The following is a 26973-nucleotide window of genomic DNA, read 5'->3' as shown; positions in this document are numbered from 1 at the left end:
AAAAAAAGAAAAAAAAAAAAGGAAAAAAAAAAGGAAAAAAAAAGGGAAAAAAAAAAGTCCAAGGTGGAACCGCAATGTTTATAAAATGGGTCACTGAATTATACATAAAAATATTTTCCTTGTGAATGCAATTACTTCCTGGACTTGTTATTCCACAGATGCTTAAGTTCGCCTCAAGCAACTCCAATAAATGCTTTACAGTCTGCTAGATCAACAGTAGCAGCGCTGGAGCGAATTGAGCAGCGCTGTTTCAAATTTGTCAGAAAACCACACAGTGTTTTCATGCGCACGTTTTAGAAACCCAAACAAAATGATTCCCAACCGTCGTGCTCCCTTTCCTTACGCTTTTAATGGGTTTCACATGAGGTCCTCCAGACGCGGGCAGAGCCCCAGGGGCTCAGGACGCCCGGGCAAGCGCTCCCCGAAAGCCGGGGAGCCCCTGGGATGAGACGGGGACCGAGCGGGGATGGCATCTCCCATCGCTGTCCCGTATAAACCCTGCTCCTTCTCGCTCCCAAATTTTCCCGTCTCATCCTCCTGCAAGGTCTGGCTTGCCCGTTAGGTACCCGGGGGGCAGCGGGAGGTGTAAGCGGCTTAGGAGGCTTTCCCAGGGGAAATGAATTTTGGGAGCAAGAGGTCGGGGCCGCTCCTACCTGCCGCAGTGGCTACAGGCGGGTGAGGGAGAGTTCAGGGGCTGGGGGGACCCACGCCGCACGGGGTTTAAAAATGCGATGAAAAAAACCCAGAGGAGCTGCAGCAAAGCTGGTGGGAAGGGAGAGGAGCCAAGGCGGTGGCCGGCTGGTTCCTGGCACGGGCACAGGCTGGCTATAGTAGTTTTCCCCCATGGCAGGGACATGTTATTGGGTTTTTTCTCCTCTATCCAGCCACCGATTTTCACAAAACTCGGAGAAACTCAAGGCCATGGAGATGTGTAAAGATTTTTTTAATGCACGTAAGGCTTGACCCAAAGGCCCCTGAATAAAATCCTGGTCCATCTGGTGCACCTTGATCTTCAAAACCTCAAAGCTACTTTTGTTTAAGAGCAATTGAAAGTATTTAGTGCTGCTTCCAATGACCTTGAATGGGAAAGCAACCGAGGGCTGGGGTGTTGGGGGACACCCCAGGATCATGCGAGAGAGTGCTGTTATGCCAATAAAATAAATTAATATCTGCCCAGGACCACTCAGGATTCACTCCAGGACTAACAGGTGGCTGTAACAAGATTATCCCGTTAATGGATCGCCAGTGAAGCAGAAATGTGCTTTCAGGTCTCTGCTTTCACTCCAAATTTCATCCACGAGATTTTCTGTCAGCAGGATAAACGGGTTAAAAGGTGCCTGCAAAAATGGGCTTATAAAAAGCTCCTTATCCTCCTGCTTCAAGGACACAGCTGCCTCCAATTCCCCCTTGTATGGGAATCCCAGCTCACCTTTGCCTTTTTATAGGCCACCGTGGCAATCCTGCTCCTCTCTGCCAGCGGCTGGGGGTCGATGGCAGCTGGACACCAGCCTGCCCACTACGGTGTCACAGCTGGGACATGGCCTTGTCCCCGTCCCTTGTCCCGCAGAGAGCCGGCAATGGCAGGCGCTCGGCAGATGATGCACAGCATGAAAGTCCCATGGGACCCAAGAGAGCACCATCCTCCTCAGCAAGGGCACCCTGCAATCCCCCAAACTCCCAGCAAGGCAAATCATTTATGAGGAATCCCACCCTGCCACCGGTGGAAAGCGTTTTGCCAAAGGGAAGGATCCAGGTTTCCCTCTGCCCTCGCTCCCAGCCCTGGGATAGGGACAGGGACCGCAGCCCCACGGCCGAGCCGCACACAAGGCTGCACAACCGGCATGGCGCTGCCCACCTGGGAGGTTAAACCAAGGGCCCCGCAGGGAACGCACTGGCATTTTTATTTGGGATTAGGTCGCAGCACATCTTAATTTTCAATTCAACTGCCGCTGAAAAGAAACATAAAATAAAACAAGCGCCAGCGGTGGGGAGGGATGGAGAAGGCAGCACCGGGTCTGCCCACAGCCCCAAATTAGCTGCAGAAAAACGTTAACATTCCTGTGCTGGCCCCCGGCCAAGGGACGAAGCAATTCAGGAGACGGCAACGCAGCCGCCGGTGAACACACGCACGGTCTGCAGGTCCTGGTGCCGCAGCCGGCGTGCAAAACCCTGGGGCAACGGCTGTGCGTGGGGGAGAGCACGGGCCCTGCACCCCGCTCCTGGGGACGGTCCCAAGGTGCTTTTAAATGCCATGAGTGGTTTTCTTCCTAAGGCAAAGGGGTTGGGAAACGCCACGCATGAGGTGATGCATCCTATGCGGGACTTCACTGTGGCTGGACACCATCTGGCTGCAGGTCCCCAAGCCGGCGGTGCCCAGGTTGGAGGGGTCAGATCCTGCCTCCAGATGCGTGAATCCCTGTGACTTGGGGGCAATGGGCAGGACAGCGCGGGGGCAAGGGCCCTCTTGGGGGAAGCACAGCTTTCCACAGAGCACCCCCAGTACCTCGTGCCAGCCTGCAAACATGCATCAACTCAGGTGCCCCCCAACCCCGGGGTCCCACCGGCTCATTACAGACCCCAGCATCACTGCAGACCCCCCAGCACCTCACGCAGCATCCACCCAAGCCCTGGCCCGGGCTATGCCTGGCTGCTGGCACAGTTTAATAACGCCGGCCCGCGCCCTGGTATCCGCCGGCTGCCCCAGCCCTCCTGATTTTGCCATTTGCCGGGTGCTGGAGGCAGCGTGCCGCGCTCGAGCGACAGCGAGGGCTCCAATCTGTTCCTCATTAGGAGGGGCAGACAGCCCAGCGCGGGAGTCTGAGCCCTAATCTCCTTTCCAGTTGGTGTCCGTCAGCAGATGTACAACAAGTGGTTGGATATTTTAGCGGGCATGTGTGTGACAGAGCCATTAGCTTTTTTTCCAGCTGGGGGGGGGATAAAATGCCATGGCTTGAGCTGTGGCGTTGCCGGTCACACGCGGAGCCCGACGGCAGGTCCCGGCGCACCGGCACGGCTGCCAGCTCTGCACCGCCGGCATGGTGGTTTATTATACCAAGGTCTTTCTTGGAAGAAGCGGTGATGAAGTTAACAGCCTGTGAGCCATAATTGGCTCACATTAAATCAAGGAAATCATATGTTGTGTTTTGCCCTTTTTTTTTTTTTTAAAGAAAAAGCATATTAAACAGGAAAAAACCGCACAGAGCCAAGGAAGGAGCAGGCAGCAGCTCTCAGGAATTTGGGGGGAGATTTGTGTCCCAAGGCATAAAGAAATCCAGTCCTCGCCATCAGAGAAAAAGCAGCTTCTCTTCAAATACCCAGCAGAAATGCCCATAGCAAGGGAAGGGGGATCCAAAAAAAATCCAGGTTGTGGCACCGCTACAGGCGCCGCTTCAAAGCCTGTCCCAGCAGCCCATGGAGTTCAACTGAACACACTAAAAAAAAAAGCTTTCTTAAAAAAATTCTTCTTGAAAGTTGTTTTATTTACCTCACCACCTCTCAACCAACACAGGGTGTCAAAAACCTTGTTGGTGCCTTAACATGGCTCTGGATATACAGGATATTTGAGAAAGGAAACTTTCCTGTGCTTGTTCTTTAAATTCTATTTTTAGCCCCTATGCTTACATTTTGGTTGTGAGCTGAGCCGGGTGATGGCAGAACCGTCCTCCCAAGGCTGCCTGTTACCTAAGCCATCGGGTCTCGCAAGGGGTAATATCCAGCCCCTAAAGCCTGCCCTGGAGACACCCCAGCTGCCTAGCAAGGCTCGTCTGTATTTCCACGCACGCTGCCGCTGCGGTGCAGCCCTGCACTCACTGAGCTTTCACCCATCCCCACAAGCACCCAGCGCCGCTGCTTCACACCGCCCAAGCGCCCTCCCGGCTCAGCACCGGGGCACTGACACCCACCAGGGCTTGTCCCGGCTGGAGGCAGCCACAGCCGCGTCCCGGCTCATCCTGCCCAGCGCTGGACTTTGCTGAAAACCTGAGCTGTTTCCCAGGGCTGGCCCGTCTGAAAGCACAGCATCCCTGGGGCATCGCTGCAGGAGATGCAGCGAGTGACGAAGCCACCGCGTCCCATGGGAAGGGCTGGTAACCTGCAATCTTGGTTTCGCTTGTAGCTGCTGGCACTGGAAGTTGTTGGTTGCAAGGGTTCACATGACCTGGAAAAAAAGCCCTGCAAGCAGGAAAAACACATCCCGCTTTTGGTAAATCCCACACCCAGCTGAAGATCACACACATGTCTTCCAGCTCATCCCAGCTTCTCAGTTAGCCGGGTTGGAAACAGGACCCCAAAAACCCTTGCTCTAAGCATGGGGGGATGAACAAGTCTTCCATCTGCATGGCAAGAGCCCCCCCCAAATTCAGCCCTTTTCGAACTTAAAAACAACAAAAAACCCCTCAATGGGAAATTCTGATTTTGTTTGGAAATGTCATTTCCAAATGGCACATGAGAAATCATGCTCTGACCTAGCGTTGCTGACAGGCAAATATTTATCCCCACAAAATTTCCACATAAAACCATCACTTTTGTCAGTAGGTCTGGACACCAGGAGCAGAGCGGGAAGGCAGCAAGAGGGGAGCCAGGAGGCACAGGGACAGGCAGAGCCACGGGTGGCTGCGAGCCCCTCGAACAGATCGCTGCAAACACAATGGGTCTCCTTGAGACTCCTTTTGAGACAAGATACAGCCTTTTCCAACACATTCATAGCGAGTATCTAATATTTTTTCAAAACTAGTTGTACCGTTTTTTTCCAATACATTAAACCGATACAAGCCTCTGCTTCTGAGCTCTGCAGCACTTCATCATTCAGCACCGCCGCTCTCGCCCGTGTCGGAGCGAAGCGGATCCCGTCCGACATATATTTCTCAGTCTATTAGGCAGAGTTATTCTTTTGCTCTGTGTTTTGATACTTACAAAGCCATTACCATCCCTCGCATGCACATCCATCATCAGGCCTTCAAACTCCAGAAAGTCCCAAAAAACTATTTTCCACTCACCATGCAGCCTGCCAGGCTCTGTTCTTCTACTCTGCATTGCTTCATCCATCGAAAGACATTTCAGCAAGTTCCGAGTCCAACAAAATAAATAGATGGCAGCCTGAAAAGGTGGTGATTTTTTTCTACGAGGGGGGAGTGGGGCGAGGGATACAGCAGGGAAGAGCTGACTTCTGTCTGCCTGGTTGGCACAGCTAACCTGGGGCTCCAGGCACCGATGCCCATCTGGAGCTGGGGGTGCAAGGCACCGTCCTGCGAAGCCGTGGGGTCTTGGAAAGCTGCAGGGGGAGCAGCCGTAGCTGCCTCCTGGGCTCAGACTCCCCCGGCTCCACAAGCACCATGCCGCAGGGGTATGCTCAGCCCAGTGCCAACTCCCACCAAGCACCCACCCTCCCTCCACGCACCCCCAGCACCCTGCAGTCACCGGCCACCCCCTGCACAGCTCTGGAAACCCGGCACATGCTGTTCACCCACATTTTGCAAGGAGCTGGTTCACCGTTGTACCTCTGCACCACCCCTACGGCTCCCGGGCAGGGACCACGTGCTCCCCAAAATCACCCACGTGCACCCACAGAGCAGCACCATGCTGCAAAACACCGGCTCTGCTACAGCCTTACGGGATGCAGGCGATGCAGGGAGAAGCAACCTTGCCCCAGTCCAGGGCAAACCATCCCCAGGGCTGCCCCTGAGCCCGGCGCAGGCACCGAGCGTTATTACAGCTTGACCCAGCAATCACCAGTTCAGACTTACAGAGAAGATTTATGGAAGGATGTGGCCAGATGAGCGATAGAGACAAATAGCCTTGAGGAGTGGCTGATTTCTCCCTTACAAGAGGAATAGAAATTAATTTATGAATTGGGTTAGTTAAGTTGCCAAGTGGCTTTGATGCAGTTTATTTTTTTGCATATGTTCATGATCTATCGCACAGCTGTCAGAGGGGAGGAAGGTCTTATTGAGCCGGAGCAATGCATCACACTGGCCAAGGCAGCCAACAGCTCTCAGCAAAACCAGACTGCCCTTTAATCGGCCACGGGCTGGTTTGCTGCTTTCCCAAAGCGGGTGCCTCGTTCCTCCCCGGTTCACCCTCAAGGGCCTGGAGCCCCATCATGGGCCGCAGAGGTGGGGAGCGGGGCCAGAGCCCCTTCCCCGTGCCGATGACCAAGCACAGCCCACTGCAGACACCACTGATGCAGAGCCTTCTTTCACCTTACCTACCCCTTGTGCGTTTTGGTAGGACCTACAGAAAGTCAGGAAGAGTCCCAGGAAAGATGTGGAGCAGGGAGAAGGTGGTGGGTGCTTTATTCCTTACCAACACAGCGCTTTTAGAAAGAAATCATCAAGTGCAGAGCGGAGAGGCTCTGCACACATGTTGCTCACCAAAAGCAAGTGCAGGGACCCGTTATACCACGCCTGAGGGACCCCCCATCCCTCCAGGGGACACCATCCCCCCGCGCACCGAGGGACAGACCTGCCCGGGGGCTCAGCCCCGGCTCCCTGAGCCGAGCCCAGCGCGGGCGCCAGCTCCCCCGTGCTTCCCGGCGTTACAGGTGCTTGGATGTTTTTCAAGACACGAAGTAATTTCCTGTTTGAAGCAGTTGACAAATCTGCACAGAAACTGGATAACCCTTCGCATTGCAGGGAGATCCGACTGCTCTGGCTCACAGCTCCTCTCCAATATATTTTTTTCTCCCCAAATATAAGGATGGGGAAAGTTGAGGTAAGCACTTCTCTGTGTCCCATGTTCAAGTGGCTTCAGGTTTAGGACAGATACCGTGTCCTTCTGCAACGTCTGTGGCAAGTGCATGCAGCGGCCACGTGCCGAGGAGGTGCCCCAGCCCCATCCTAACACCTCTCCCAGCCCAGGAAACGCAACGGCCACTGCCAGCCTTCCCTGTGCTGCATCACCCTGCTCCCTCCCTAAAGCCTCCCACAAACAGGGCTATTTAGGGAAAAACCTTGGTAATTAAATTATCACATAAAGGCAGCAAAACCAGCTAATGCATGTTTATGGGCTTGATAACTCTTGAGTGAATAGTTGCTTCATGGCCAGAAGCATGAGAATTAGATCAGATGTGGGCAATAGCCCCGCTGGGGCAGGAGGTGGCACTCGGGGCTCCAGCCCTGTGCACCCACATGCTGGGGTCACACCAGCACGGCCAGGCTCACCCCACCACAGCAGCAGAGCGGGTCCCAGGTCCCAGGCTTGTTTTGCCAGGTCCCAGGGGCTGCAGCAGGCTGCCCCTGGCCACCCAGCACCCAGTCTGTGCACCCAAGCACAACCCGACCCCGAGGAGCTGCCAGAGCCTGGGACTCAGCACAAAGTACAAAGCCCCAGACAGAGGGGAGATGCAGATCCCGCTTTCTGTAGTCCCTCAGCAGAGGCCACATCGATCTCCAAAAACAGCTGAAGGGAGGGAGGTGAATTAGCAAGAGGTGTTGCATGCAGATAGCCATTTCATGGTCGCCTGCTCTAAGTCAGCTTCTCCCCACCCAAGCCACCAAACTGCACAGCCGGGTCAGCGCCCAGCACTGCCACCGGTTTCCCACATCCCATCAGGACACATCATCTCTCCCTGCTTCAGTTTTCACCTTCACAAACGGGAAGCTCCCAGCCCTTGTCTTCGAGAGATGTGACCACTCAAAGGACACCCAGACAACAGACCAACAGACCCCTCCACACGCACAGAAGCCTTTCTTCCGCTCACCCCCAAGCACGCCACAGACAGGCAATACAGGTTTCACACCTTCGCTCTAAGCAGTAGTGCTCCCAGCAAGGACCCACAACCTGGCACACAAACCCCTCTGAGAAGCTCAAGCACAAAGCTGGCACAAGCCTGCACAGGGCAGCACGCTCAGCCCCACCACAGTCCCAAAAAGCAGCAGCCAAGCAGACCCACAATGGAAAGAGCCAGAGATAACTAACCAGCAAGGCCAAAGCTTCCTCCTTGCTAGAGATATTTATAGCAAAAACAAGGATTTGGGAGGAAAAAGAGAAAAGCCCTTACCTTGCAGCAACATCAACCCCCGGAGACCTTGCAGCCACATTCCCCAGTGAACACCATTGTGCTCAGCACCTGCAGCCACTTTTCACCTGGACCAGCCCCAGCAGCATCACCCCACAGCCCTCCACCCCCGGCATGCCCTCCCTCTGCAACAGCATCCTGCTTTGGGGGCCCTTTTTTTAACTCATAGTGCTGAAAAGCAGCTGCTTTGGGGTGCAATACGGCAAATATTGCATTGCAGAGACTCAGTATACCTGGTTTTGGGAAAAAGCTGAGACCTCAGAGGGGCAGAGGGGATAAAGAATAACTTTCTCAGTGACTGGCATTAGGGAATTTGAAGAGGAAGGATGCTGCAAATTCACACAGTGAAAATTCCCTAAGGCCACTCACTTGCAGGTTTTCCTTGGTCTGCAAGATGCAACCAGCAGCGATGCTCCCCGGCCCCCGCTGCCCTATGCAGGGCCATGACCTTGCACAGAGCGTTGCCACCGTGGAAGCAAACCGGCGCTGCTAGCCCAGATGCACGGAGCAAAATGCAAGCAAGGGAGGTGACCGATGGTGTTTGCTGATGGAGGGGGTGCCCAGGGTGCAGGGACTAGCTCCAGGTTGGCTGGAGGCTGTTGTGACATCCCTGCTCGGACCAACACGACACTGGAAAGTTTTCGAATGAGCTGGCCTGTTGCTCTGACATCCCCTTGCTCCATGACCTTTCTTCCCACAGAGAAATCACAGGCCCGAGTGCCTGAGTCAGCTGTAAATCCCCAGCATCGATCAGACACTAAATGCATCACTTGGTGATTGCAGAAGGGGAACCAGATTGCTCGGAGGGAAGAGCGTAGTGGGTCCTGGCTGACACCGAAGCGTCACTGGGGCTCCCAGGCAGGCTTGGGGGTGCAGAAACCACCCAGGTGGTCCCAAAAGCACCAAGACTAAGGTGAATGACGGAAACAAGAGGAGCACTACAGTAGTTTAGGGAAAAGACATCTTTTGCTAATTAAATCCAAGTGCAAAGCCAGTAGGTGTGTCTCCCCCTTTTCTACAGGATGAGTTTGGACCTTGCAGCCCCCCAGGACCTGCAGATGGCCCAGCACGATGCTGCCCGCTGAGGCCTGCAGGGCTGGGGGGATCAGGGCGAGGGGGCAAAGGCACCCGTGGGCAGCCAGGGGCCCCCAGCAGCTGCACCCAATGTAGCACAGATGCCACCCTCCCCTTTTCCATCCTCATCAGTGCTCTTCATCACCCTCACCTGATCCCTGAGCCCCCTCCGTGTTCACCTCCCTCTCGTTTCCTCTCCTTCCTCTTCCTCAGCTCTGGTCTGTGTTGAAAGCCCTTCCCCAGGGTGGCTGCAGAGGCTCACGCGGATGTAATTTGCTGTTGTAAAAAGAAGCAGCGTTTGGCCAGTCTAACTGGTACCGGTTCCTTGAGGGGAGAGACGTAGCCTTAGCAAAGGGATGTTTCTGCTGGTGGAAACGGTTCTGCAAGGATCGTCCCTGTAAGTGCCGCTACAGCGATGGGTTTTGGTGTCGATGGGGTGTGGGAGGGACAGGGGCTGGGCAGGCGCTGGGTGAAGGCTGCAGGGCACCATTGTTTCCCCATGGCTCTTTGCTGATTTTCTGGCCCCCCGTTTCCTCCCCAGAAGCCAGCCAGGCGTGAGCCCACGAGGCACAGATTTCTCTGATTAGGCAACGCCAGGCAGCCTCTCCCCTTTCGCTTTCAGCGGCCTCTTCCTCCCCGTCCCAGAAGCAGCCCCGAGCATCCGGCCCCGAGAGAAGCGGCACCCACACCATGGCGGGCACCGGCCACAGCACTGCCATGGAGCCGAGCGTGCGGGAGCCCCTCGTGAGGAAGACAAGCTCCTCGTATCGGACCTTCCCCGAGAGCGCGGGCAAGAGGCTCGACAAGGAGTACCTGCGGTAAGGGCCGGGCTGGGGCTGGCTATGGGGTGGGCTGTGCCCCCTGTCCCGAGAGCACTGGGTGGGGGTGAGCTGGTGGAAGAGCTGCTCCATACTGCTGCTGTTCCTGAGTTGCCTTGAGCTGGGGTCTCATCCTGCCCAGGGTGTGCAGTGCTGGATGAGCCCGCCTGGGAGAGCTGCGGGCGGGCGTGCTTTTGGGCATCTGACTCTCACAGGGGCATAAGGTCCTGCTGGGGGGCATGGGGGCCTTGGAAGGAACCCCCTCCCGGCTCCACTGAGCTGGCTGCCAGCTGGGTCCATGGTGCTGCCTGGCTGCAGCTTTTCTCAGTTTGTTGAACCCACTGAAAACAGCCCAGCACAGAGGAAAGCATCGGCGGTGCCTGGGGACACAGGCTCTCGCCCCCCGACACATGGCAGGAGCAGCTGCTGCTCCGCTCGGAGAAACCCCAGCAGCCTGGGGCTGTGCAGGGCCGTTCCCCAGGAAAATCCCTCCGTGGGTGTCACGAGAGCCTCGGCAAAGGCTGAGGGAAGCCACAAGACGGGGTTAAAATTTCTGCCGGGTGCGATAAGGGCACTCAACACATCCTCCTCCCTCTGTCCCTCCCTCAGGAGCCTCCACAACAAGCGTCTCTACCTGGCTGCGTTTGCCGCTGTCCTGGGAAACTTCAGTTTCGGCTTCGCCCTGGTTTACCCCTCGCCCGTCATCCCAGCCCTCGAGGCTCACCCCAGCCCTGCGCTGAGGCTGGACCAGCACACAGCATCCTGGTTCGGGGTAAGGAGCGGGGCTGTCCCTGCCGCGGCCAGGGTCAGAGCCAGTGGGTGTGCAGGGAGAGCCCAGACCCGCTGAGGCCCCTCTCCGTGTCTCCCACAGTCGGTGTTCACACTAGGAGCGGCAGCGGGGGGGCTCAGCACCATGCTCCTCAATGACCGCCTTGGCCGCAAACTGAGCATCATGTTCTCGGCGCTGCCCTCCGCCGTGGGATATGCGCTGATGGCCGGTGCCCAGGGGATCGGGATGCTGCTGCTGGGCCGTGTGCTGACGGGCTACGCCGGCGGCGTGACGTCCGCCTCCATCCCGGTAACGTGCTGTGGGAGGGAGTTTGCCGGGATTTGCATGGCTGGAGACAGAGCGGTGCCGTAACTGAGTCTGGGGCATCCCGCTGCTTTTTGGAGGCATCAGCAGAGCTCCAGGGCTGCCCCCACGGTGCCGGACTTTCTTGCCCACAGAAAAGGGAAGGCAGGTCCTCAATCCCTGCCCTGTTCTTCCCGGCAGTTATTTCCTCCAGCGTTTACTGAATGCCGACCTCGTGTTGCATGCAGAGGGGAAGGCAGGAATTGAGTAACCCTGAGGCCCATCTTTCCAGTAATGGGAGTCTGAGCATGCGGCTGGCTTCACACCCATGCCGGGGTGAGGGAGGGAAGTGGTGGTGCCTGCAAAGCTGTCCTCTCCGCCTGCCAGGACCAGCTCGTGCCGCTGGACCGGTCAGGTTTCCACCCTGAGAGGGCAGTTTCCCAGCAGTTTGGGTTTCCCCTGGCCGCAGTGGATGACTGCGAGGTGACAGAGGACAGGTTTTGGTGGTGACAGATGTATATTGCAGCTCCATTAAGCATGTGTTGTGCCACTCCAGGTGTACATCTCGGAGATCTCCCACCCCGGGGTCAGAGGCATGCTGGGCGCTTGTCCTCAGATCATGGCAGTGCTGGGCTCCCTCATCCTGTATGCGCTGGGCAAGTATCTCGGGGTTCGGAGGGCAGGAAACCCTCAGCGAAGCCTAAGGGAAGGGAAGTTTATTTTAAACAACTTTCTCAGCAAGTCGATGGATTCCTTCCCCTCTCAGCCAGCTCACAACCACCACCACGGGTGTGCAAAGGGGGGCTGGACAGGATTGCCCGTGCATAACCTGCACTTGTGTGTGTGCTCCGAGGGATGAACCCATAACCCCCACGGACCCTTGGCCATCACCGTGCCTACAGACCTGGGTCCTGCCGAGGTTTCACGAGGGCTGAAGGGCAGCATGTGATGAACTGCGTGTGCGTCGCCTGCCAGCGTGTGCCCTGGTTGCTGCAGGATCTTGCTGGATCCTCTAAGATTTGGGGGAGCTTGCTAGAATTTCCCCATATTGAACAACAGCTGAAAACGCTTCTTTGCTAGGAGAAAACCATGGAAAATCTCCCTCTAGTTTTTGGGATTTTTTTTTTTCCCCCCCTTTGGATTTATTAAATCTCTGCTGTCGGGGTGCCCTTGTGGAAGCAAGGCCAGGACTCCCCTCCTAACTGTGCTGCTCCGGCAGGGCTGGTCCTGGACTGGCGCTGGCTGGCCGTTGCAGGGGAGGTGCCCGTGCTCGCGATGATCGTCCTGCTCTGCTTCATGCCCAACTCGCCCCGGTTCCTGCTCTCCAAGGGGAAGGATGACGAGGCCCTGGGGTCACTGTGCTGGCTGCGGGGCAAGGACACGGACTACGCCCGAGAATACGAGCAGATCAAGGACAGTGTGAGGAAGCAGGTGAGGAGGTCCACCTCCAGCACGGGAGAGATGTAATGTGAAAACTGCAAAATCCAGCCTCCTTTGGGCAACCCCTGGGCCGTCTTCTGGGTGCTGCGGTGGAGCCCAGCGGCAGTAACACCTCAGCTTTCTGGCTTTGTCCCTTCCAGAGCCGGCGGGTTTCCTGTGCCGAGATCAAGGACCCCTTCATTTACAAGCCCATCCTGATCGCAGTGGGGATGAGGTTCCTGCAGCAGCTCTCTGGTGTCACCTGTGTTCTTGTGTACCTGCAGTCAATATTCAAGAAAACATCCGTTATCCTGGTGAGCTCTGTGCTCGGACTGCTCAGTCTTCAGTGATGGCTGCCCGATGCTCCCAATCCCCTGCAGCTCTAACACCCCAACTTTGAAGCCTTTTTTAAAGCACCTGGTTGGCAGCAATTGCCAAGCACCTGCCCTGCAAAAGGCTGCATAAGGATGGAGAGCAGGACTGGCCCCGCTGTCTCCCTGCTCTCCTCCTCTGAGCTTCACGCTCTTCTTCTCTGCTCTCTTGTTATAGGAGGATAGCTTTGACAAAGGCATCGGCCAGAGTCAAGGCAACACATGTAGGAACCTGCCCTTTCCCTGGCTCTCCCATCTCAGCTTCCCCACTGCTTTTGCCATTGCAGAAACCAGAGTACGATGCAGCTCTTGTTGGCTTGGTACGTCTGTTCTCGGTGGCGATCGCTGCTGTGTCGATGGATAAAGCTGGGAGGAAGATTCTTCTTTTTGTATCAGGTGTGTCTCTCTCCCACTGTTGTGCAAGAGAAGCTCTTATTTAAGGATTTCCAGGAACTCTGCAAACGTGCGGGAGTGGAAACTTCAGCCATACAGCACTTGGGCAGGGAGTGGGGAGGTCTCTTTCCTTTGGTGGTAGCTCAGCTCCTGAGCAGATGCATTCCCAGGAGCTCAGCCCTTGGCACAGAGGGGATCACTCAGCCATCGGTCCTGCTGCGCTGTTGCATCTCTCCACAGCTGGTGTCATGTTGGTCTCCAACCTGACCATGGGGCTCTATATCCACTTCGTGCCAGCTTCTCAGAACAGCACCATTGCCAACAAGACCCTGGAGAGCTCTGCCAGCCTTCCTGCTGAGCCAACAAACTACATCACCCTCATCCCCCTCCTGGCAACCATGTTCTTCATAATGGGTAGGTGCAAAGAGCGAGAGCCTGGGACCCACAGTACAGGGCTGGGTACCAGCCTGGGGGGACGTTTCTTATCTGAGGCAGGGTGATACAGAGCAAGGAGGTTTGGGCTTGGAGCTGGAAGGCAGGCAGATGTCCCTGGAAGACCAAGAAAGATGGCATCTGAAGTCACTTTGAGGACTGACAGAGCATGAATGGGGGGGAATAACGATCAATGCAGGAGCAGGGCAGGATTGCACAGGGCTCTTCTGCACTCCCCAGTGGGCTTTAAAGCCTCGACAGCCTCACCTTACCCCTCCTCCCCTGCAGGTTATGCCATGGGCTGGGGCCCCATCACTTGGTTGCTGATGTCGGAGATCCTCCCTCTGAAAGCCCGTGGGGTGGCCTCGGGCCTCTGTGTTGTCGTGAGCTGGCTGACAGCCTTCACCTTGACCCAGTTCTTCCTCCGTGTCGTGGTGGGTACTGCCCCAGGAGGGTGTCCGGCAGCCCCTCCTTGGATCATCTCTGCAACCAGCTCATGTCTGCTTTCTGTCCTGCTTTCCAGGAAGCCTTCGGCCTTGAGGTGCCCTTCCTCTTCTTTGCTGTCATCTGCGCCATGAACGTCTTATTCACAGGCTGCTGCGTTCCAGAAACCAAAGGCAGATCCCTGGAACAGATCGAGGCCTTCTTCAGGACTGGCCGGAGGTCGTTCATGAGGTAGGAGCTGCCATCTGCCAGCTGTGCCAGGCCACCAGTCCACATGCTCAAGGGCAACGAAGAAAACACTTGTGCTGCTGGAGGTGGAGGCTGAAGCTCTCTGCAAAGGCAATGGGAGAGGAACAGGCGGCAATGACCATCTTGCTTTGGATGTAGAAGTTGCTAACTGAACTTTACCTTCTCTTCCCATCATTCAACACTACCTGTTGCTCTCTGGGCAACACGTCAACCTGAGGTATGGGACCACGTAACCAGCACCAGGCTGGAGATGAAGATGTCCTGGAAAATAGAGCATGTGGCTGTGGACAAGAGACCATGCAGGTCCTTTGCTTAGCAGCCACCCAAGCAGCCCAAGAGCCCCAGGGTTTGGCTGGAACAGAGTTAACAGCTGTAGCCGTTTTGGCAAAAGTCCATGATGTAGTTGCAAGAATAAAACAGTTTTGCCTCCAACTGCAAGATGTTGCCTTGATTTGCAGAGAAAGGAGCTGCAGGTGGGTGGGATGGGAGAGCAGACCAGGATGGTGACAAGGGGACCACAGCAGCCTGCAGCTTCCCAGATGAGTCTCATGTACTTAAGGACTTTGAAAGAGGCAGAGCCAGATATTTTGTATAAAAAGCTGCCACGTTTTATTGCTCTAAAAACACACATTACACTAGAAGCCTAATGAACAAGACCACATACAGTTCACAAAGAAAATCCAGGACAAAACAAAGAATGGGAACAGACAAACATTCAGCTGTAGTGCAAGTGAGTCACTGTAGGAAAGACACAGTAGGTACTGATGATACTTCGTACTGGGGTGGGCCCTTCCCACCCCAGGGTTTTACTCATCCACAAAGAGGAAGGTGGATGTGCCTCCATCGTGGTTGTGTGTGGAGCCTCCACCTCCATCACTTCGAGATTTCAACTGCATAGTTAGTAGCAAATTGCTCTTACCCCTCTCCTGTGCGTCCTGCAAGATTAAGGACTTTTATTTTTTTTTTAGAGCCTAACCCTAGGTAAAACACAGCTGCAGGAGGTGGTTATGGCTGCAAGAAACAAATTTCACATCTAACCTAACTCCTCCCAAAAGGGCAGAACACAGGCTGAGCTGGAAGATGATTTGCCCAAGCATTTGTCCAACCTCCTGAAATGCACTTGGCATCCCGAGGTCTGGTGGAGATGCTTGTGTCCTCCCACTCCTGGAACATTCAGCCTGCTGTGACAAGGAAGCATGGGGTAACATAGCATATTTGACCCAGATCTCAAGATATGCTAACTGCTATTTAGATCCCCTGCAGCAGGAGATAAGAGAAATCACCTAAGAGAAGATGTGTTTTATCAGAGGACTAATTTAAAGCAGCCTGGGACAGAGGAAGAGAGATGGGCCAAAATCAAAACCACAGAGAAAATCCAGTATTAGACCTAACCTTTGCAGCTGAGACCGATTTCCAAAAAGATGTTCAGCCCTGGCTGGAATATGACTGTTTCTAAGCATGGCCTGATTACGAGAGGTCTCCAGAGCCTCTGGTTTCCACTGACCTTCTGAAGATCAGGATCTCTGGCAGCCCTGTGCTAGAGCGTTCTCTTTCTCACATGGCTATAGACCAGGTCTTGATATCTTCACTTCAGTGAAATCCTTCCCTGAAGATAGCGGAAGTTTTTTCCTGAGGAAAAAATGACGAAGATGAATTGAACTTCCCAGGGCTCAGCCTAAGGAGGAAATGCCCGAATATGAAATGCGGTTGGACTCTTCAGGTCCTGCAAGAACCTCATTGGAGAAGTATTTTCTGAGTGACCTCCTGTCTTCCATATAGAAAGTCAGAGGGTTTTTGCTACAACATATAGAGTCTGAGAAATCACAGTGGCTCTTTCCAGAGGTAGAATGGTCTTTTTATTCACTGCACACACAGAGAATCAATTGGTGTTACAAAATCAGCTCCTGCCCAGAGCAGCGAGGTCTGGGTACGCAGCAGAAAGCGAGCTTCTGCTCTTCTCTTCACGCTGAATGGACAGCCCCAGGGGACAGCAGCGCCAATACGCACAAGTGCTGTCAGCTTCATGACCGAATGGGACACGGAAGAGTTGCATGCTGTATAAATGCACGGCACACGTGGTGAATGGTGTAACAGTCCATCGCTAAGTGCGCAGATGCTGCCAGTACCTGGGTGTCTTTCCACGCTCGTCAATAACTCACTGTAGTCACTGCATCACCCACTCTTGAGTTCTCATGTAACAAAATTTCTGTCCCATCGTCTCCCAAGAGGCCCTTCCAAGACCTGGCAAGCAGAACCTCTTCCACAGAGACCCTATGGATTAGCCATCCAGCCTGGATGCCATCAGCAGGGATTGGGTTGAGCCTATAAGATCTCTAGAGCAGGGCTTTTAACTTCATTTATCCTTACACCGCTCCAAGCACCCTGTTGGTGCCTCTAAACACAATTAATAACCACTATGCACTGTGAATGGGTTTATTAACTACCGTGATGCTACTATTCTATAGTCCTTTCTATCTCCACAAAAACAGCCTCTTGCCCACATGGAGGTGAGACCGTCTACTAACTGTCACTACAACTCTTAAAAGCCATGGGTGCTGTCACCAAGCCATGTCTGCAATGATGGCAGCATCTGGCTTGGTTTCAGCTGCACCACAGGCAGCCGAAACTCCCAAGAGCTCCCACTCCAGACACGCATCTGTAGGAGTCAGCGCTCTCGGAGCACGGATCTGAGACACCTCCTGTGGCAGCAGGCACAGACAAACTGAACAGACCTGGTGTCTTTAAGCATTGTGGCCAAAGGCTCCAGCTCAGCTCTTACAGAAGAGTCCCTGAGGCCCATTTCCAACAAGAGCGTTGAGTTCAGAGCTGAGCTTTGCAACCTGCTAACGGTGGCAGAGCTGATGCAGATTGTTCGCTTGCCTTGGCCCCAGTGTCAGACCCAACTGCCACAAAACATAGCATGACAGTGCTGCTGGCGTCCAAGGGACCTCTGCCGCTGGTGCCAAGGGAGCAGAGCGGACCCATCCATGCCAATGAGCCCTCCAGGTGACCTGGAGCAGCGTCTGCCTGCAGCAGCCCCAGGGACTGCTGCTGGTCTGTGGCATTAGGACAGTCAGATGAGGCCAGCGAGGGTCCTACCAGTTCTGTGGTTCATCACCACGGGCGTAGATCAGCCTGCAAGTGTTACTCTATCACCTCTGCTTTGCCTTTTGCCTCCTGTCACTAAAGCTACTGTGGAACTACTCACAGAGCAAAGCAGTCACTACCAAAGACATGCTCGTAGCTACGTGCATCAGTCTGCAACATTCCTCTACTAAACACTACTTAACTCCCCAAACCCCCCTGAAATCAAAGCAGGTGTCCTGTTTGCTAGGCAGGACTCTGCACTTGAACTACCCAGTAAAGGTACTGCACAGGGACAACGCTGGCTTGAAGAGCAGAGAGGCTATTACCACCGAAGCATCCCACGGGCTGCGGTGCATTCCTGCTGCAGCACCCCATTGCTGCAGGCAGCGCAACCCAGGCAGGAGGCTGCGGTCCCTGCATACATGCACAAGGAAGGCCAATGGCCCACGCATTGCATGCAGCAACAGGGATCAGCCCAGAGCTGGGGGCTCTGAAACAGCCTAGCCTTTATTGAAACAAGCTGCCTCTGGGCTGGCGGTGCCTATTCTGCGTCCCAGACAAGCTGGTGTCAGAGCAATCGTGGTTCAGAGGCCTGGGGGGAGAGGGGCTTAGCACAAAGTGGCTACCCAGCATCCAGCTGCACGGGCCTGTGCATGTAAATAAACCCAAGCCATGCTCCTGACTGGTGTAAATCCTCACACCTCCCTGAACTCCAAGGAAGAAACAGCAGTTAACATTAGCCGGCAGCTTAGCCCCCCGCTCTCCAGGGACCGCTCTGCTCCCGCTGCAACGCGCAGGCTACATCCGTACCCAGCCACCCCCTCCAGCAGCGGCTCCATCCCAGGCTCTGCCAGGGAAGCTCTGGTGTCGTTCAGCTAACGCAAATATGCACCGTAGCTAGAGGAAGGACATGTTATATAGATAGTTTCCAACACAACACAGCTCAGAAGCCGCAGCATGGCTGGCGGACAGACCCTTCTTCTGACAGACAGCACTCAGCCTCCAGCAGCATCTCTCAGACCGCAGCACAACCCTTCTGGTACCCCGGTGAGTCAAATGGGACCCTGAAGTGTTGGTGGCAGCAGGAGCTCAGCTCCCAGGGCAGGGGAGTAAGAACAGGCTGCAGTCCCCGCTGCCGCTGCTCACCATAGCTGCTGAGGGAGTACAAACCCCCAGTCCAGCAGTTACAGCCCCGTTCTCCTCCCTTCTCTCTCCCAGAAGTGGGGGAAAACAAACTTTGCCGAGCCAGTGGCCCAGAAGACAAAGGTGTCAAAGGACAACACACTTTCCAAAGTCTGAGAAATGCTCTGAAGGCTGAAATAGGATTTTACAGTATCCCAGTTACAGCATCCCAGTTGTTACAGCATCCCAGTCACAGCAGCCAGGGCTCTCCCTGGGTTTGGAGACCCCCCGGTGCAATGAGGCAGTCCTTTGAAGGACAGGAAACAGCGCTCCCTTCTCCTATGTCCAGAGAAAATTAGTCCCATCAAAATACTTAAATAACTAGAAATAAATTATTCCCCTTTTTCCTAACAAAAATAAAAAGCCATCATGTAAAATCAAATAAATTAAAACCCCCAGAAGAAACCACGATAAGAAGAGGGGGATCTGGACTTAGTGAGCAGTTTTGTTCTGCATGATATAAAGCAAACAGAAAATATGATGCAAGAACCACTGATGGAGCCTGGAATAAAGGAGCAAGACATCCCAGCTGTCCTCACTGAAATGGCGCAGACTTCTCTATGTTTGCAAAGGAAGGCTATGCTACCTTCCCATACAAAACCAGCTCAGGGCTGATGCAAAAAGGACGTGAGCCCAAAGACAAAGGCTGTACCAGACAGAAGCAAAGAGCAGGTCCCTTGCATGGAGGGATGGGTCACGGGAGCAGGAGCAGATGCAGGGAGTGAAAAACAACAGAGCAGACTCCCGGGCTCACAAGAGAAGGATGCTCTTGCACATCAGTAACCCTTACACCAGCAAGAAACCCTGCTTGGCTCAAGCAATAGTACCCTTTTTCAGCTGAGGTAAAGCAAACCTCACTTCCCTTCTCCCACAAAAGAATGAAGCTTAAGAAAAGTACCCTTATTAAGACAAAGTAATTAATTCTTATAATTCAAGTAAATTGCTTGCAGCTGTATCCAGAGGAAGGGGGGACTGTGCTTTGTAGGTATCAGGATCTGCCCCAGCACCTCTGGCAGCTCCTCTGCAGGGATGGTTGTTGTCTTGTCTTTACATGGGGCTTTTGCTGGAAGTCCTTTCCCGTGCAGCGATGCCTCCGATGCCTGGCCTAACTGGACCCATATTAAAATATACTCAACGGCAGAAGATGAAGCTTAAACATCACCATGTATTGCTAAACCCTGGATTAGTGTATTACACCTGGGAAAGCCACACCAGAGAGCGTTACTAAAAATGCGTAACGTGCAATGGCAGGTTACCCTCAGGCATGAGGCCAGCAGCTCCCTGACTCCCGTGAGACCAGCGCAGGCAAGGAACTGGCACGTCAGCTCTGTCCCTCCTCGCCCCATCCGGAGAGCAGTTCCCAAAGGAGCATTGCATCCTTGGCTCCTTATCAAGCATCACTCCAAAGAAAGGCTACCTAGTCAGGCTTGTAAAGCAGCACTCAAAGAGCCAGCACCTCTGCAGCAAAAAGAGGAAAAAAAAATTTAAAAAAGAGGGGCACTGCGAGATATTTGGTTGAGGGTTGAGGAGGAGAGAGGGGCCAACGCGCTGAGGTCTGGCTGCTGGTGTGAGAAGAGGGCACAGCCTGCCCCAGCCCCTGAGATTTCCAGTTGCTGCAGTGTCCAGGGAAATTGTGGCGTAACAGAGAGGGGAGTGGGCAGAGGGATGGGCAGAGCGGATTTCTGTATCTTCACCATCTCAGTGTCCAGGAGAGGTTACACCAAGCTCACGTGCTTCAGAGAGCCTGTCCCTCTAGGGCCCCCGTGAGCTTCTCTTCATCCATTTGCTTCTGCTGCTGGTGGATCCGGGCATAGGAAATGGCGTCTCCCCTGCAGAGAGAAGGGACAGCATGGGGACGTGAGCTCCGGGTGCCCACCATGGTGGGTAAGCACCTGGCACAGAGATGTCCCAACCGGCGCCAGGGCCTCTCCGTACCGAGGGATGCCAGGAGTGAAATGAGACTTGCTGGCCCTCTCCAGCCCCACCAACGCTGCTCACCACCCCCAGAGCTGAGCCCATCCATCCAACGGCTGCAGAAAAAGGGCTGGGACCCACAGGGCAACCTAGACTGAGCTCCCAGGGGAAAGCTCAGAGCTTCCGCAAACCCTAGGACCTTCCTTCCCAGGCCTTTGAGATGATGGCAGGGAGATGTTCTCCGGCAGCATTTACACCTGAAAGCATGGTTAATATAAGAGGGAAACACAGCCATAGGGAGGCGGATGGGGGCAAGGGCTGGGGGTCCACCTTCCCGCCCCTCCACAAGCAGACAGATCCCTTACTTTTTGCCGAGCGCTGACAGGCCATAAAGCACTCCGGTGGCAAACGCAATGGCATTTCCAAAGAGCGTGGTCAGCGTCAGGCTGAGCATGACCGGGAACACAGCCATCCTGGAAGAGAGAGGCAGCCCTCAAAGATGGGCTCCGCTCCCCACGGGATGCGGGGATGGTCGTCCATCACGGCATGCCCACGTGCATCCCAACACGGTTCCCGGGATGGCTTCACCACCACAATACACCCCAGGAGCATCCTCACCCGCAGTAGAAAGCAGCTTTCTGCCAGGGGCGCAGCTTGTCCGCCCTCACAGAGACGGCATTCGCAAACTCGATAAACTGGCAGCAGAAGGGGGCTTCGCACAGGAACAGGACAAAGGCGTTGAGCCTCCAGATAGAGCAAACCAGAGTTAATCCTGCCCGCGAGGCCCCGAGCGAGGGTCAGCAATGCCCCCCGGGCCCCGCAGACCAGCCGCTCCCGTGCCCAAGCGCAGGCAGAAGGGAATGGTGGGGCTGGACCCCACGGTGCTCCCTCCCTGCTTCTTGATAATCCCCATACCCTGGAGCCCCAGACTTATTTTGGATAAGGGTATCTCAGTGTTTACCTAAAAAGGGGTAAAGAAAGAATATAAATAGAATGAACCCAGTGTCTCAACCCGCCTGATGGAGCATGATCTGGCAATTCACAGAGCCTGCAGAGCCTGACGGACGTTTCCCTCACGTCCACTGCCCAAGCCGGGCAGCTCTGCCCCTTGCCCAGCGGCATCTGATGAACCAAACCTCCCTCCCGGCAGAAAAAAGAAACAAAACTCTGCTCACATCATCCACACGCCGGCCGCGATGTTCAGGGGGTTGATGGTGACACAGTTCCAGAGACCAGCGAAGGCACAGGCTGGAAAGCAAAGCAGCTTTCAGTGACCATGAAGATCGACCCCGTGCGCGCACAGGGGCAGCGGGGCCGGAGACCAGCAGGCAGGGCTGCCTTCTCCTCCCAGCTCTGCCCTGCAACAGGACCTTGCAGCCACACCAGCGTGATTTTGCTCTCCTGTGGTCTGGGCTGTTTTGCAGAGCAGGGGCTGCCCAGAAGAGCCCTTGCCTTGGCCGGCACCTCGAGGCACTGCAGAGCAGCCTGTACAGACCGGCACAGGAGGGGACTGAAAAGGTCTGATGGACCGAACAGGAGCCCGGGATGCAGGGGAGAGGGTTTGTTCCCAGCTCCTCCGGTCAGGTATCCTTCTGCTCCGAATGCTTGGTGTCTCAGCGTGACACTTGCACAACTATTTCACTTGTGTAGAACAACAGAGCATTTGCTTTTACGCAGAGTCACATACGTGGCACCCTGTGGCACCCTGGTTTCTATTTGCTAAGGAATTACTGCTTTGTCCTGGGATGAACAAAGAGGTCCCAGCAGGCACCCGTCTCTGAGCAGCACAGGGAAAGTTCAGCAAAACCATAGCTTGCAGCACCACGCACACGGGCAAACAATAAATAAAGCAGAGGTGAACCCAGTCTCAGCCACACAGTGCTGGTTCTGCACTAGAGATGGGCAGAAAAGAGCCAAGTTTGGGTCTCCGCTAATATAAATTGAAGCGGATGCTGGATAAAGCAGAGCCCAAAATAGCCCCAGTTCTCCTGATTCTGTAATGCAGGGAGAGGAACCAGGCAGCAGCACCCAAGCCGGGGCTGCCCGCGCCTCCTTCCTGCCTCATTAAACTTGCAGAGCGTTCCCGGCACTTGATACAGCCCTTTTCCTCCGCCGATACCAACAGGCTGCCGCTGCTCACCTGGGAACCTGAGCCCAGGCAGGGGGGGCAGCAAGACAGGGGCTGAGTCCACAGTAAACCCCACTGCCCTGCAAAACTCCTACTAAAATTATACAGCCCTTAAAGACAGTCCTGGGGACGATCAGCGGCACAATGAAGAGCAGCAGAGTCCGTCTCTGGGAATGAGACCAGCCTGGGTTCGGGGATTTCAGATGTCTGCTTGTGGTTTGCTAAGGGGATCCCTGAGCAGAGCTGCTCTGAGCAGTCCTGACCTTCAAAAGCCTGGCACATGTTTGCAAGGTTTCTTTTAAGCAGTCACTGCTGAATCTTCAAAGTTCCCTTAAAAATAGTTATCCTTATTTACCAGACTAGAAACAGAACTGCAGGCCTATGACAGGACCAATCTAAGGTCATCCCACAAACAAGTGACCTCCTGGTTTTAGGAAACAACCAAACAAGGTTCTTCTTAAAGGCTTCCCAGGACTATTCCACAGGACCCAAAATCTTTTGGAGAATCCTGCAAGAACAAGATCAGCCAGCAGAGGAGAAATGCCAGAGGACATGTTACCATCTAGGCTCCAAGGGCACAGCACAGAGGTTTCTAATTCTTCTCTGTGACCAACAAACCCTTGGATGCTGGTGGAAGAGGAGCTCGGGGGAAGCACCACCAGCTTGCGACACTTGCTTTCCCCCAGGAAAACACACTTCTGAAAATAAATAATGTTACATGACTTTCTGGCACTTTATAATTAGCAGTACAGCAAAAACCAGCTGCATCTCGACTACCTCCAAACCACAGCCAGGGCTGGGGCAGAACCCTGCCTGGCTGAACAGCAGGGCAGAGCCCTGAGGTCCAAGCCGTTCACAGCTACAAAATTGGCCTCCACCACAGAACAAACGGAGGGAGGCAGAATGTTCTTTTCCAAGCAGGTTTTTGGCCTTAGTCTTTTTTTTAATCTAGCCAACCAGGGGTTGTTTTGTCAGGGCTCTGGTTTGGGTTTGCCCTCAAACACCCCAAAACAACCCCTGAGCACTACGCGTCCCTGCAGGAGTCTCAGCTAAGCAACCACCCCGGTTGCCAATGGACTAATGACCCAGCAAGCCTGAGCTGAGCAAGCCCTTCTGTCAGCACGAGCACCAACCAGCAGGAAAGGAGTCAAAGGTTTATAATCGCAGGAACACTGCACTCGGTGGTGGCTGCCAACAGCCACGGAGATAACGATTCGGTGACCTTCGGTCTCCTTCGCAGAGCAGCACATCCCGCAGCAGCTTGGTACATCCTTGTCCCACCGGGTCAGGATCAGCTCCTGCCTCAGGAGCCAAAAGGGCATGGAGCTGCCAACCCAGAGACTTCTTTTTGCAAAATAGAGGCCTCGCAATAGGTTTAAAATGCAGATAATGCTCAATGGTACGTAAGCTATGAAAGACAGACAGTTCTGCCATTTGTTTAACTGCTGTCCCATCCCGAATCCCTGAGGAAGCACAAATAACTGAGAGCTAAAGTGAGGGGGAAGAACACCATCCCCTACAAAGGCTCTATTCATTTCAAGCAGCTGGTCACTGTCCTCAACACAAGCCTATTTTTGCTCCTAGAGCATTTTACAAAAGCCACAGACTCTCCTCCTCCTTTTACAAACAGGAACACAAGGGAGAGAAGGGACCGGGCCAAGGTCACCAAGCCAGCCTGCGCAGGAGCCAGAAGCAGATCCCGAACCTTGTTGTTCTTGTTCCTGCTCCGGCCCCTGGACCTTTCTGGCTCAAGCAAGTTGTGGGCTGCAGGTGTTTGCATGCGGTAGACGTTGTCCGCCAGTCTCCCCTCCACTGACAAAGTTTCTCTTCCTTTCTACAGGGAATTTTTCCTTCTGTAAGAAATAATCCAGCCCTGTAGCAGGGCCACAATCCAGTTGCTCAATATTCTTATAAATGATTTCTGTTCTTTCATAGCAAGCTCTGAAAATAGCAGCCTTGCCATGTTATTAGTCACCCCTTTTCCAAACTGTCCGCCTTCAACAAGGTGATGCTGAACAAGAAGCGTTTTGAAGAGGGCCATTACTAGCACAGGGCATTGGCGGGTTCCCTCTTTCCACAGTCCCCCATTTCCCTGCTCGTAAGAGGAGTCTGTCTCACGCTGCCTCGTTCTCTGCCTGATGAACCTCACGAAGGGAGACCGTCAGGGCTACAGAGCAAGCTGTCTGACGCCCCAAATCATCGGCAATCCTGCAAAGAGCCTGGCTCTTCTTCCAAAAGCTTCTTCTCCCAGACTCACCCAAATACGTAAAACTCTCAGCTTTCCTTTAAAAACAGGTCGTGAGTTCTCAGAGCTGTGAACAAAAGGTTGGGAAAATAATCCAAGCATAAATTCAGCTGCTTTGAAACATGAAGGCAGAGAAAAAAAATATGTCTTCAAAGACTTGCACTGCTTTTAAGCCACTCGTGAGCTGCTCTAGCGTGAGGTGGGCAGCACCACCAACACGACCCAACAGCCGCCCTCTCCAGCTCTTCGCCCTCCGTCCGCGTCCCCCTGAGCTGCCCACGGGCCAAAGCCACATAAAAAGCGCCGAGGCTCCGGCTACAGCCCCAGCCCGTGGGAAAGACGCCGCTACACTGAACCCCCACCTGGGACCTGCGCTGAAGACACGTCCCAGCTGGCCTCTTGGCCGCCTGCCGGGACCAGAAGCGCAGGGGCCCCAGGCGGAGCATGGTGAGGCCGGTATGTTTTACCCCGTAAGAGCAGTCCTACCAAATCTTTTCACACCTCCAGAATTTCAGCACCTAAGACATAAAACGGTGAGAGCAGCATATGTTCTACCAGCCTAGCCAAAAAGGGATGTAACGAGCCTGCCCGACGATACCACGGTCTACAAGGGCGGCTGCAAAAACGCCGTGGGCTCGTGCAGTCCCGAGGCAAGAGGCAGGCATGTGAAGGGGGCAGAGAGAAAGGGGGATCAGACCAAACGCTACAGCTGAGGGAATAAATCAGGGCTGACTGCACTGGCTGAGAAACGCTCTTGTTTTACTAGAAGTCATGGACCTGAAGCAGAAGAAATTCTCCATCCTGTGCTCTGCAGGAGATCAGACTAAGCGGTCATAACAGTCCCTCCTGCTTTTAAGAGCTATTAATCTCTCCACAGAATGTAGCAAAACAGCACTACAGGACAGGCTGATTTCTGGCAAAGTTGCAAGGACTCTTTCCCTGGGAAAATTTTTTTCAGCAGCAGGTAATTCAGAGCGCAGCCAGCTCACTTTGCTGTACGCTGGCTCCCTCCTTCTCTGTGTCCAAGGCTAAATCCCTTAAAAACACACAACACAAACCAAGTCCATTATTCGCCTTGAAAAAAAACACAGGCAGGCCCTCTGTAATCCACAACAGGAGTAACAGGAACCATGCTCCGACGTTCAGAACGGGGAAAAAAATAAGTTGCAGGAACATACAGACACCTCACAGTCCAATAGGATGAACCAAATCCCGTGGCTCCTGTTCAAGCCCTGAACCTGACCCTGCTGAGCGCCCTGAGCCTGGTGCTCGCAGTAACATCACCGTCTGGTTTATCGGCCCACAGCCCTCCCGCAGGACCAGGGGCTCAGCTGCTGCTCCTATCACTTCCAGCAAGTGCTTTACCCAAGAAGAAATGAGGATTTGCAGATCCCCCCGTGATGTCCCTTCTCCCAGGTGCCAAAGTTCAGCAAGTTCGGTGAGCGCAAAGCACATCCTTCGTGTGCCAGCTAAAAGAACCCCGCTTCAGGCATGTCCACGACTCTTCCTTCTGCCCGAAACGCAGCAAACTAATGTCTAGAGCAGACACAAACCCCTAACCCCAAACACTTGTTCCATGGCACACCCCCCTACACAAATGTGACCCTAAGGAGAGGCAGGCAGGACCCCCGACGCGCGCTTTCGCATGCACGAGCGGTGCCGAGGGGGGACATTGGCTGCAAGGGAAGGGGATACTTACACATGCCCCCGATGACCCCGGCAATCCTGCAGAGCCACCTGTACCACCAGGTCATGCCATCATCGGCGGAGGAAGCCGCTGGGTCAGGGGCTGCTGCTTGGAACTGCTCATCCTGAGAGCTCATCGCACCCCTGCTCCCGGGGGGTCAGGGGGCAGCACCCCGTTCCCCGCCTGAGCCCCAGCAGCACGGGATGCCCCCCCCCCAGGTGACACTCGCCCCGTGTCCCCCTCCAGCCAGCCCAGGAGACAGCCCCTAAACCCAGCCCTGCCACCGCTGGGCCTCTCCCCGCACCCCCATGCAGGGCCTGGCCCCCGGCGGCCCCCCCAGGGCTGACAATGGAGGCTCTCTGCCTGCAGCAGCGATGCCAGCGGCCGTGGGAGCTGCCTCCACGTCTGCCTGCGTATTGCATTGTGGGTCCCCTCCTCCAGCAG

General features: G+C 54.6%; 2 protein-coding genes across 4 annotated transcripts; one reads left to right on the top strand and one right to left on the bottom strand.

Annotated features, from left to right (window-relative positions):
* Nucleotides 1-9318: 9318 nt before the first annotated feature.
* Nucleotides 9319-14712, top strand: SLC2A6 (solute carrier family 2 member 6). 3 transcript variants are annotated; one of them, XM_009476987.2, is made up of 11 exons: nucleotides 9319-9485; nucleotides 9734-9906; nucleotides 10516-10678; nucleotides 10778-10984; nucleotides 11535-11634; nucleotides 12198-12409; nucleotides 12559-12711; nucleotides 13056-13164; nucleotides 13402-13575; nucleotides 13882-14027; nucleotides 14117-14712. In XM_009476987.2, the coding sequence occupies exons 2-11, from the start codon at nucleotides 9779-9781 to the stop codon at nucleotides 14270-14272; spliced, it is 1548 nt and encodes a 515-aa protein (XP_009475262.2). In that variant the 5' UTR covers nucleotides 9319-9485; nucleotides 9734-9778; the 3' UTR covers nucleotides 14273-14712. The 3 variants fall into 3 exon arrangements, with proteins under 3 accessions (XP_009475262.2, XP_087609214.1, XP_087609215.1); XM_087753088.1 differs by having other exon boundaries at nucleotides 9711-9906; XM_087753089.1 differs by having other exon boundaries at nucleotides 9630-9906.
* Nucleotides 14713-16113: 1401 nt separating this feature from the next.
* Nucleotides 16114-26933, bottom strand: CACFD1 (calcium channel flower domain containing 1). The gene is made up of 5 exons (XM_009476986.2): nucleotides 26542-26933; nucleotides 21645-21717; nucleotides 21088-21213; nucleotides 20835-20942; nucleotides 16114-20384 (listed from the first exon to the last, which is right to left on the bottom strand). Exons 1-5 carry the CDS (start codon nucleotides 26663-26665, stop codon nucleotides 20291-20293), a joined length of 525 nt encoding a protein of 174 aa, XP_009475261.1. The 5' UTR covers nucleotides 26666-26933; the 3' UTR covers nucleotides 16114-20290.
* Between the last annotated feature and the right edge of the window lie 40 nt (nucleotides 26934-26973).

The sequence above is a fragment of the Nipponia nippon genome, unplaced genomic scaffold (genome assembly GCF_047370975.1).
Source record: "Nipponia nippon isolate SJK-2023a ecotype South Korea unplaced genomic scaffold, ASM4737097v1 scaffold_16, whole genome shotgun sequence".
Lineage (NCBI taxonomy): Eukaryota > Metazoa > Chordata > Aves > Pelecaniformes > Threskiornithidae > Nipponia > Nipponia nippon.
This window is presented reverse-complemented; position numbering and strand designations above follow the sequence as displayed.

Bases quoted from the DNA above. Each gene is read 5' to 3' on its own strand.
- SLC2A6 (XM_009476987.2), top strand. From the start codon at position 9,779: ATGGCGGGCACCGGCCACAGCACTGCCATGGAGCCGAGCGTGCGGGAG. The intron at 13,576-13,881 runs GTAGGTGCAAAG...CCTCCCCTGCAG, and splicing joins AACCATGTTCTTCATAATGG to GTTATGCCATGGGCTGGGGC. The intron at 14,028-14,116 runs GTGGGTACTGCC...CCTGCTTTCCAG, and splicing joins AGTTCTTCCTCCGTGTCGTG to GAAGCCTTCGGCCTTGAGGT.
- CACFD1 (XM_009476986.2), bottom strand. From the start codon at position 26,665: ATGAGCTCTCAGGATGAGCAGTTCCAAGCAGCAGCCCCTGACCCAGCG. The intron at 21,214-21,644 runs GTGAGCAGAGTT...CTCTATCTGGAG, and splicing joins GCGGCCGGCGTGTGGATGAT to GCTCAACGCCTTTGTCCTGT. The intron at 20,943-21,087 runs GTGAGGATGCTC...TCTCTCTTCCAG, and splicing joins AAAGCTGCTTTCTACTGCGG to GATGGCTGTGTTCCCGGTCA.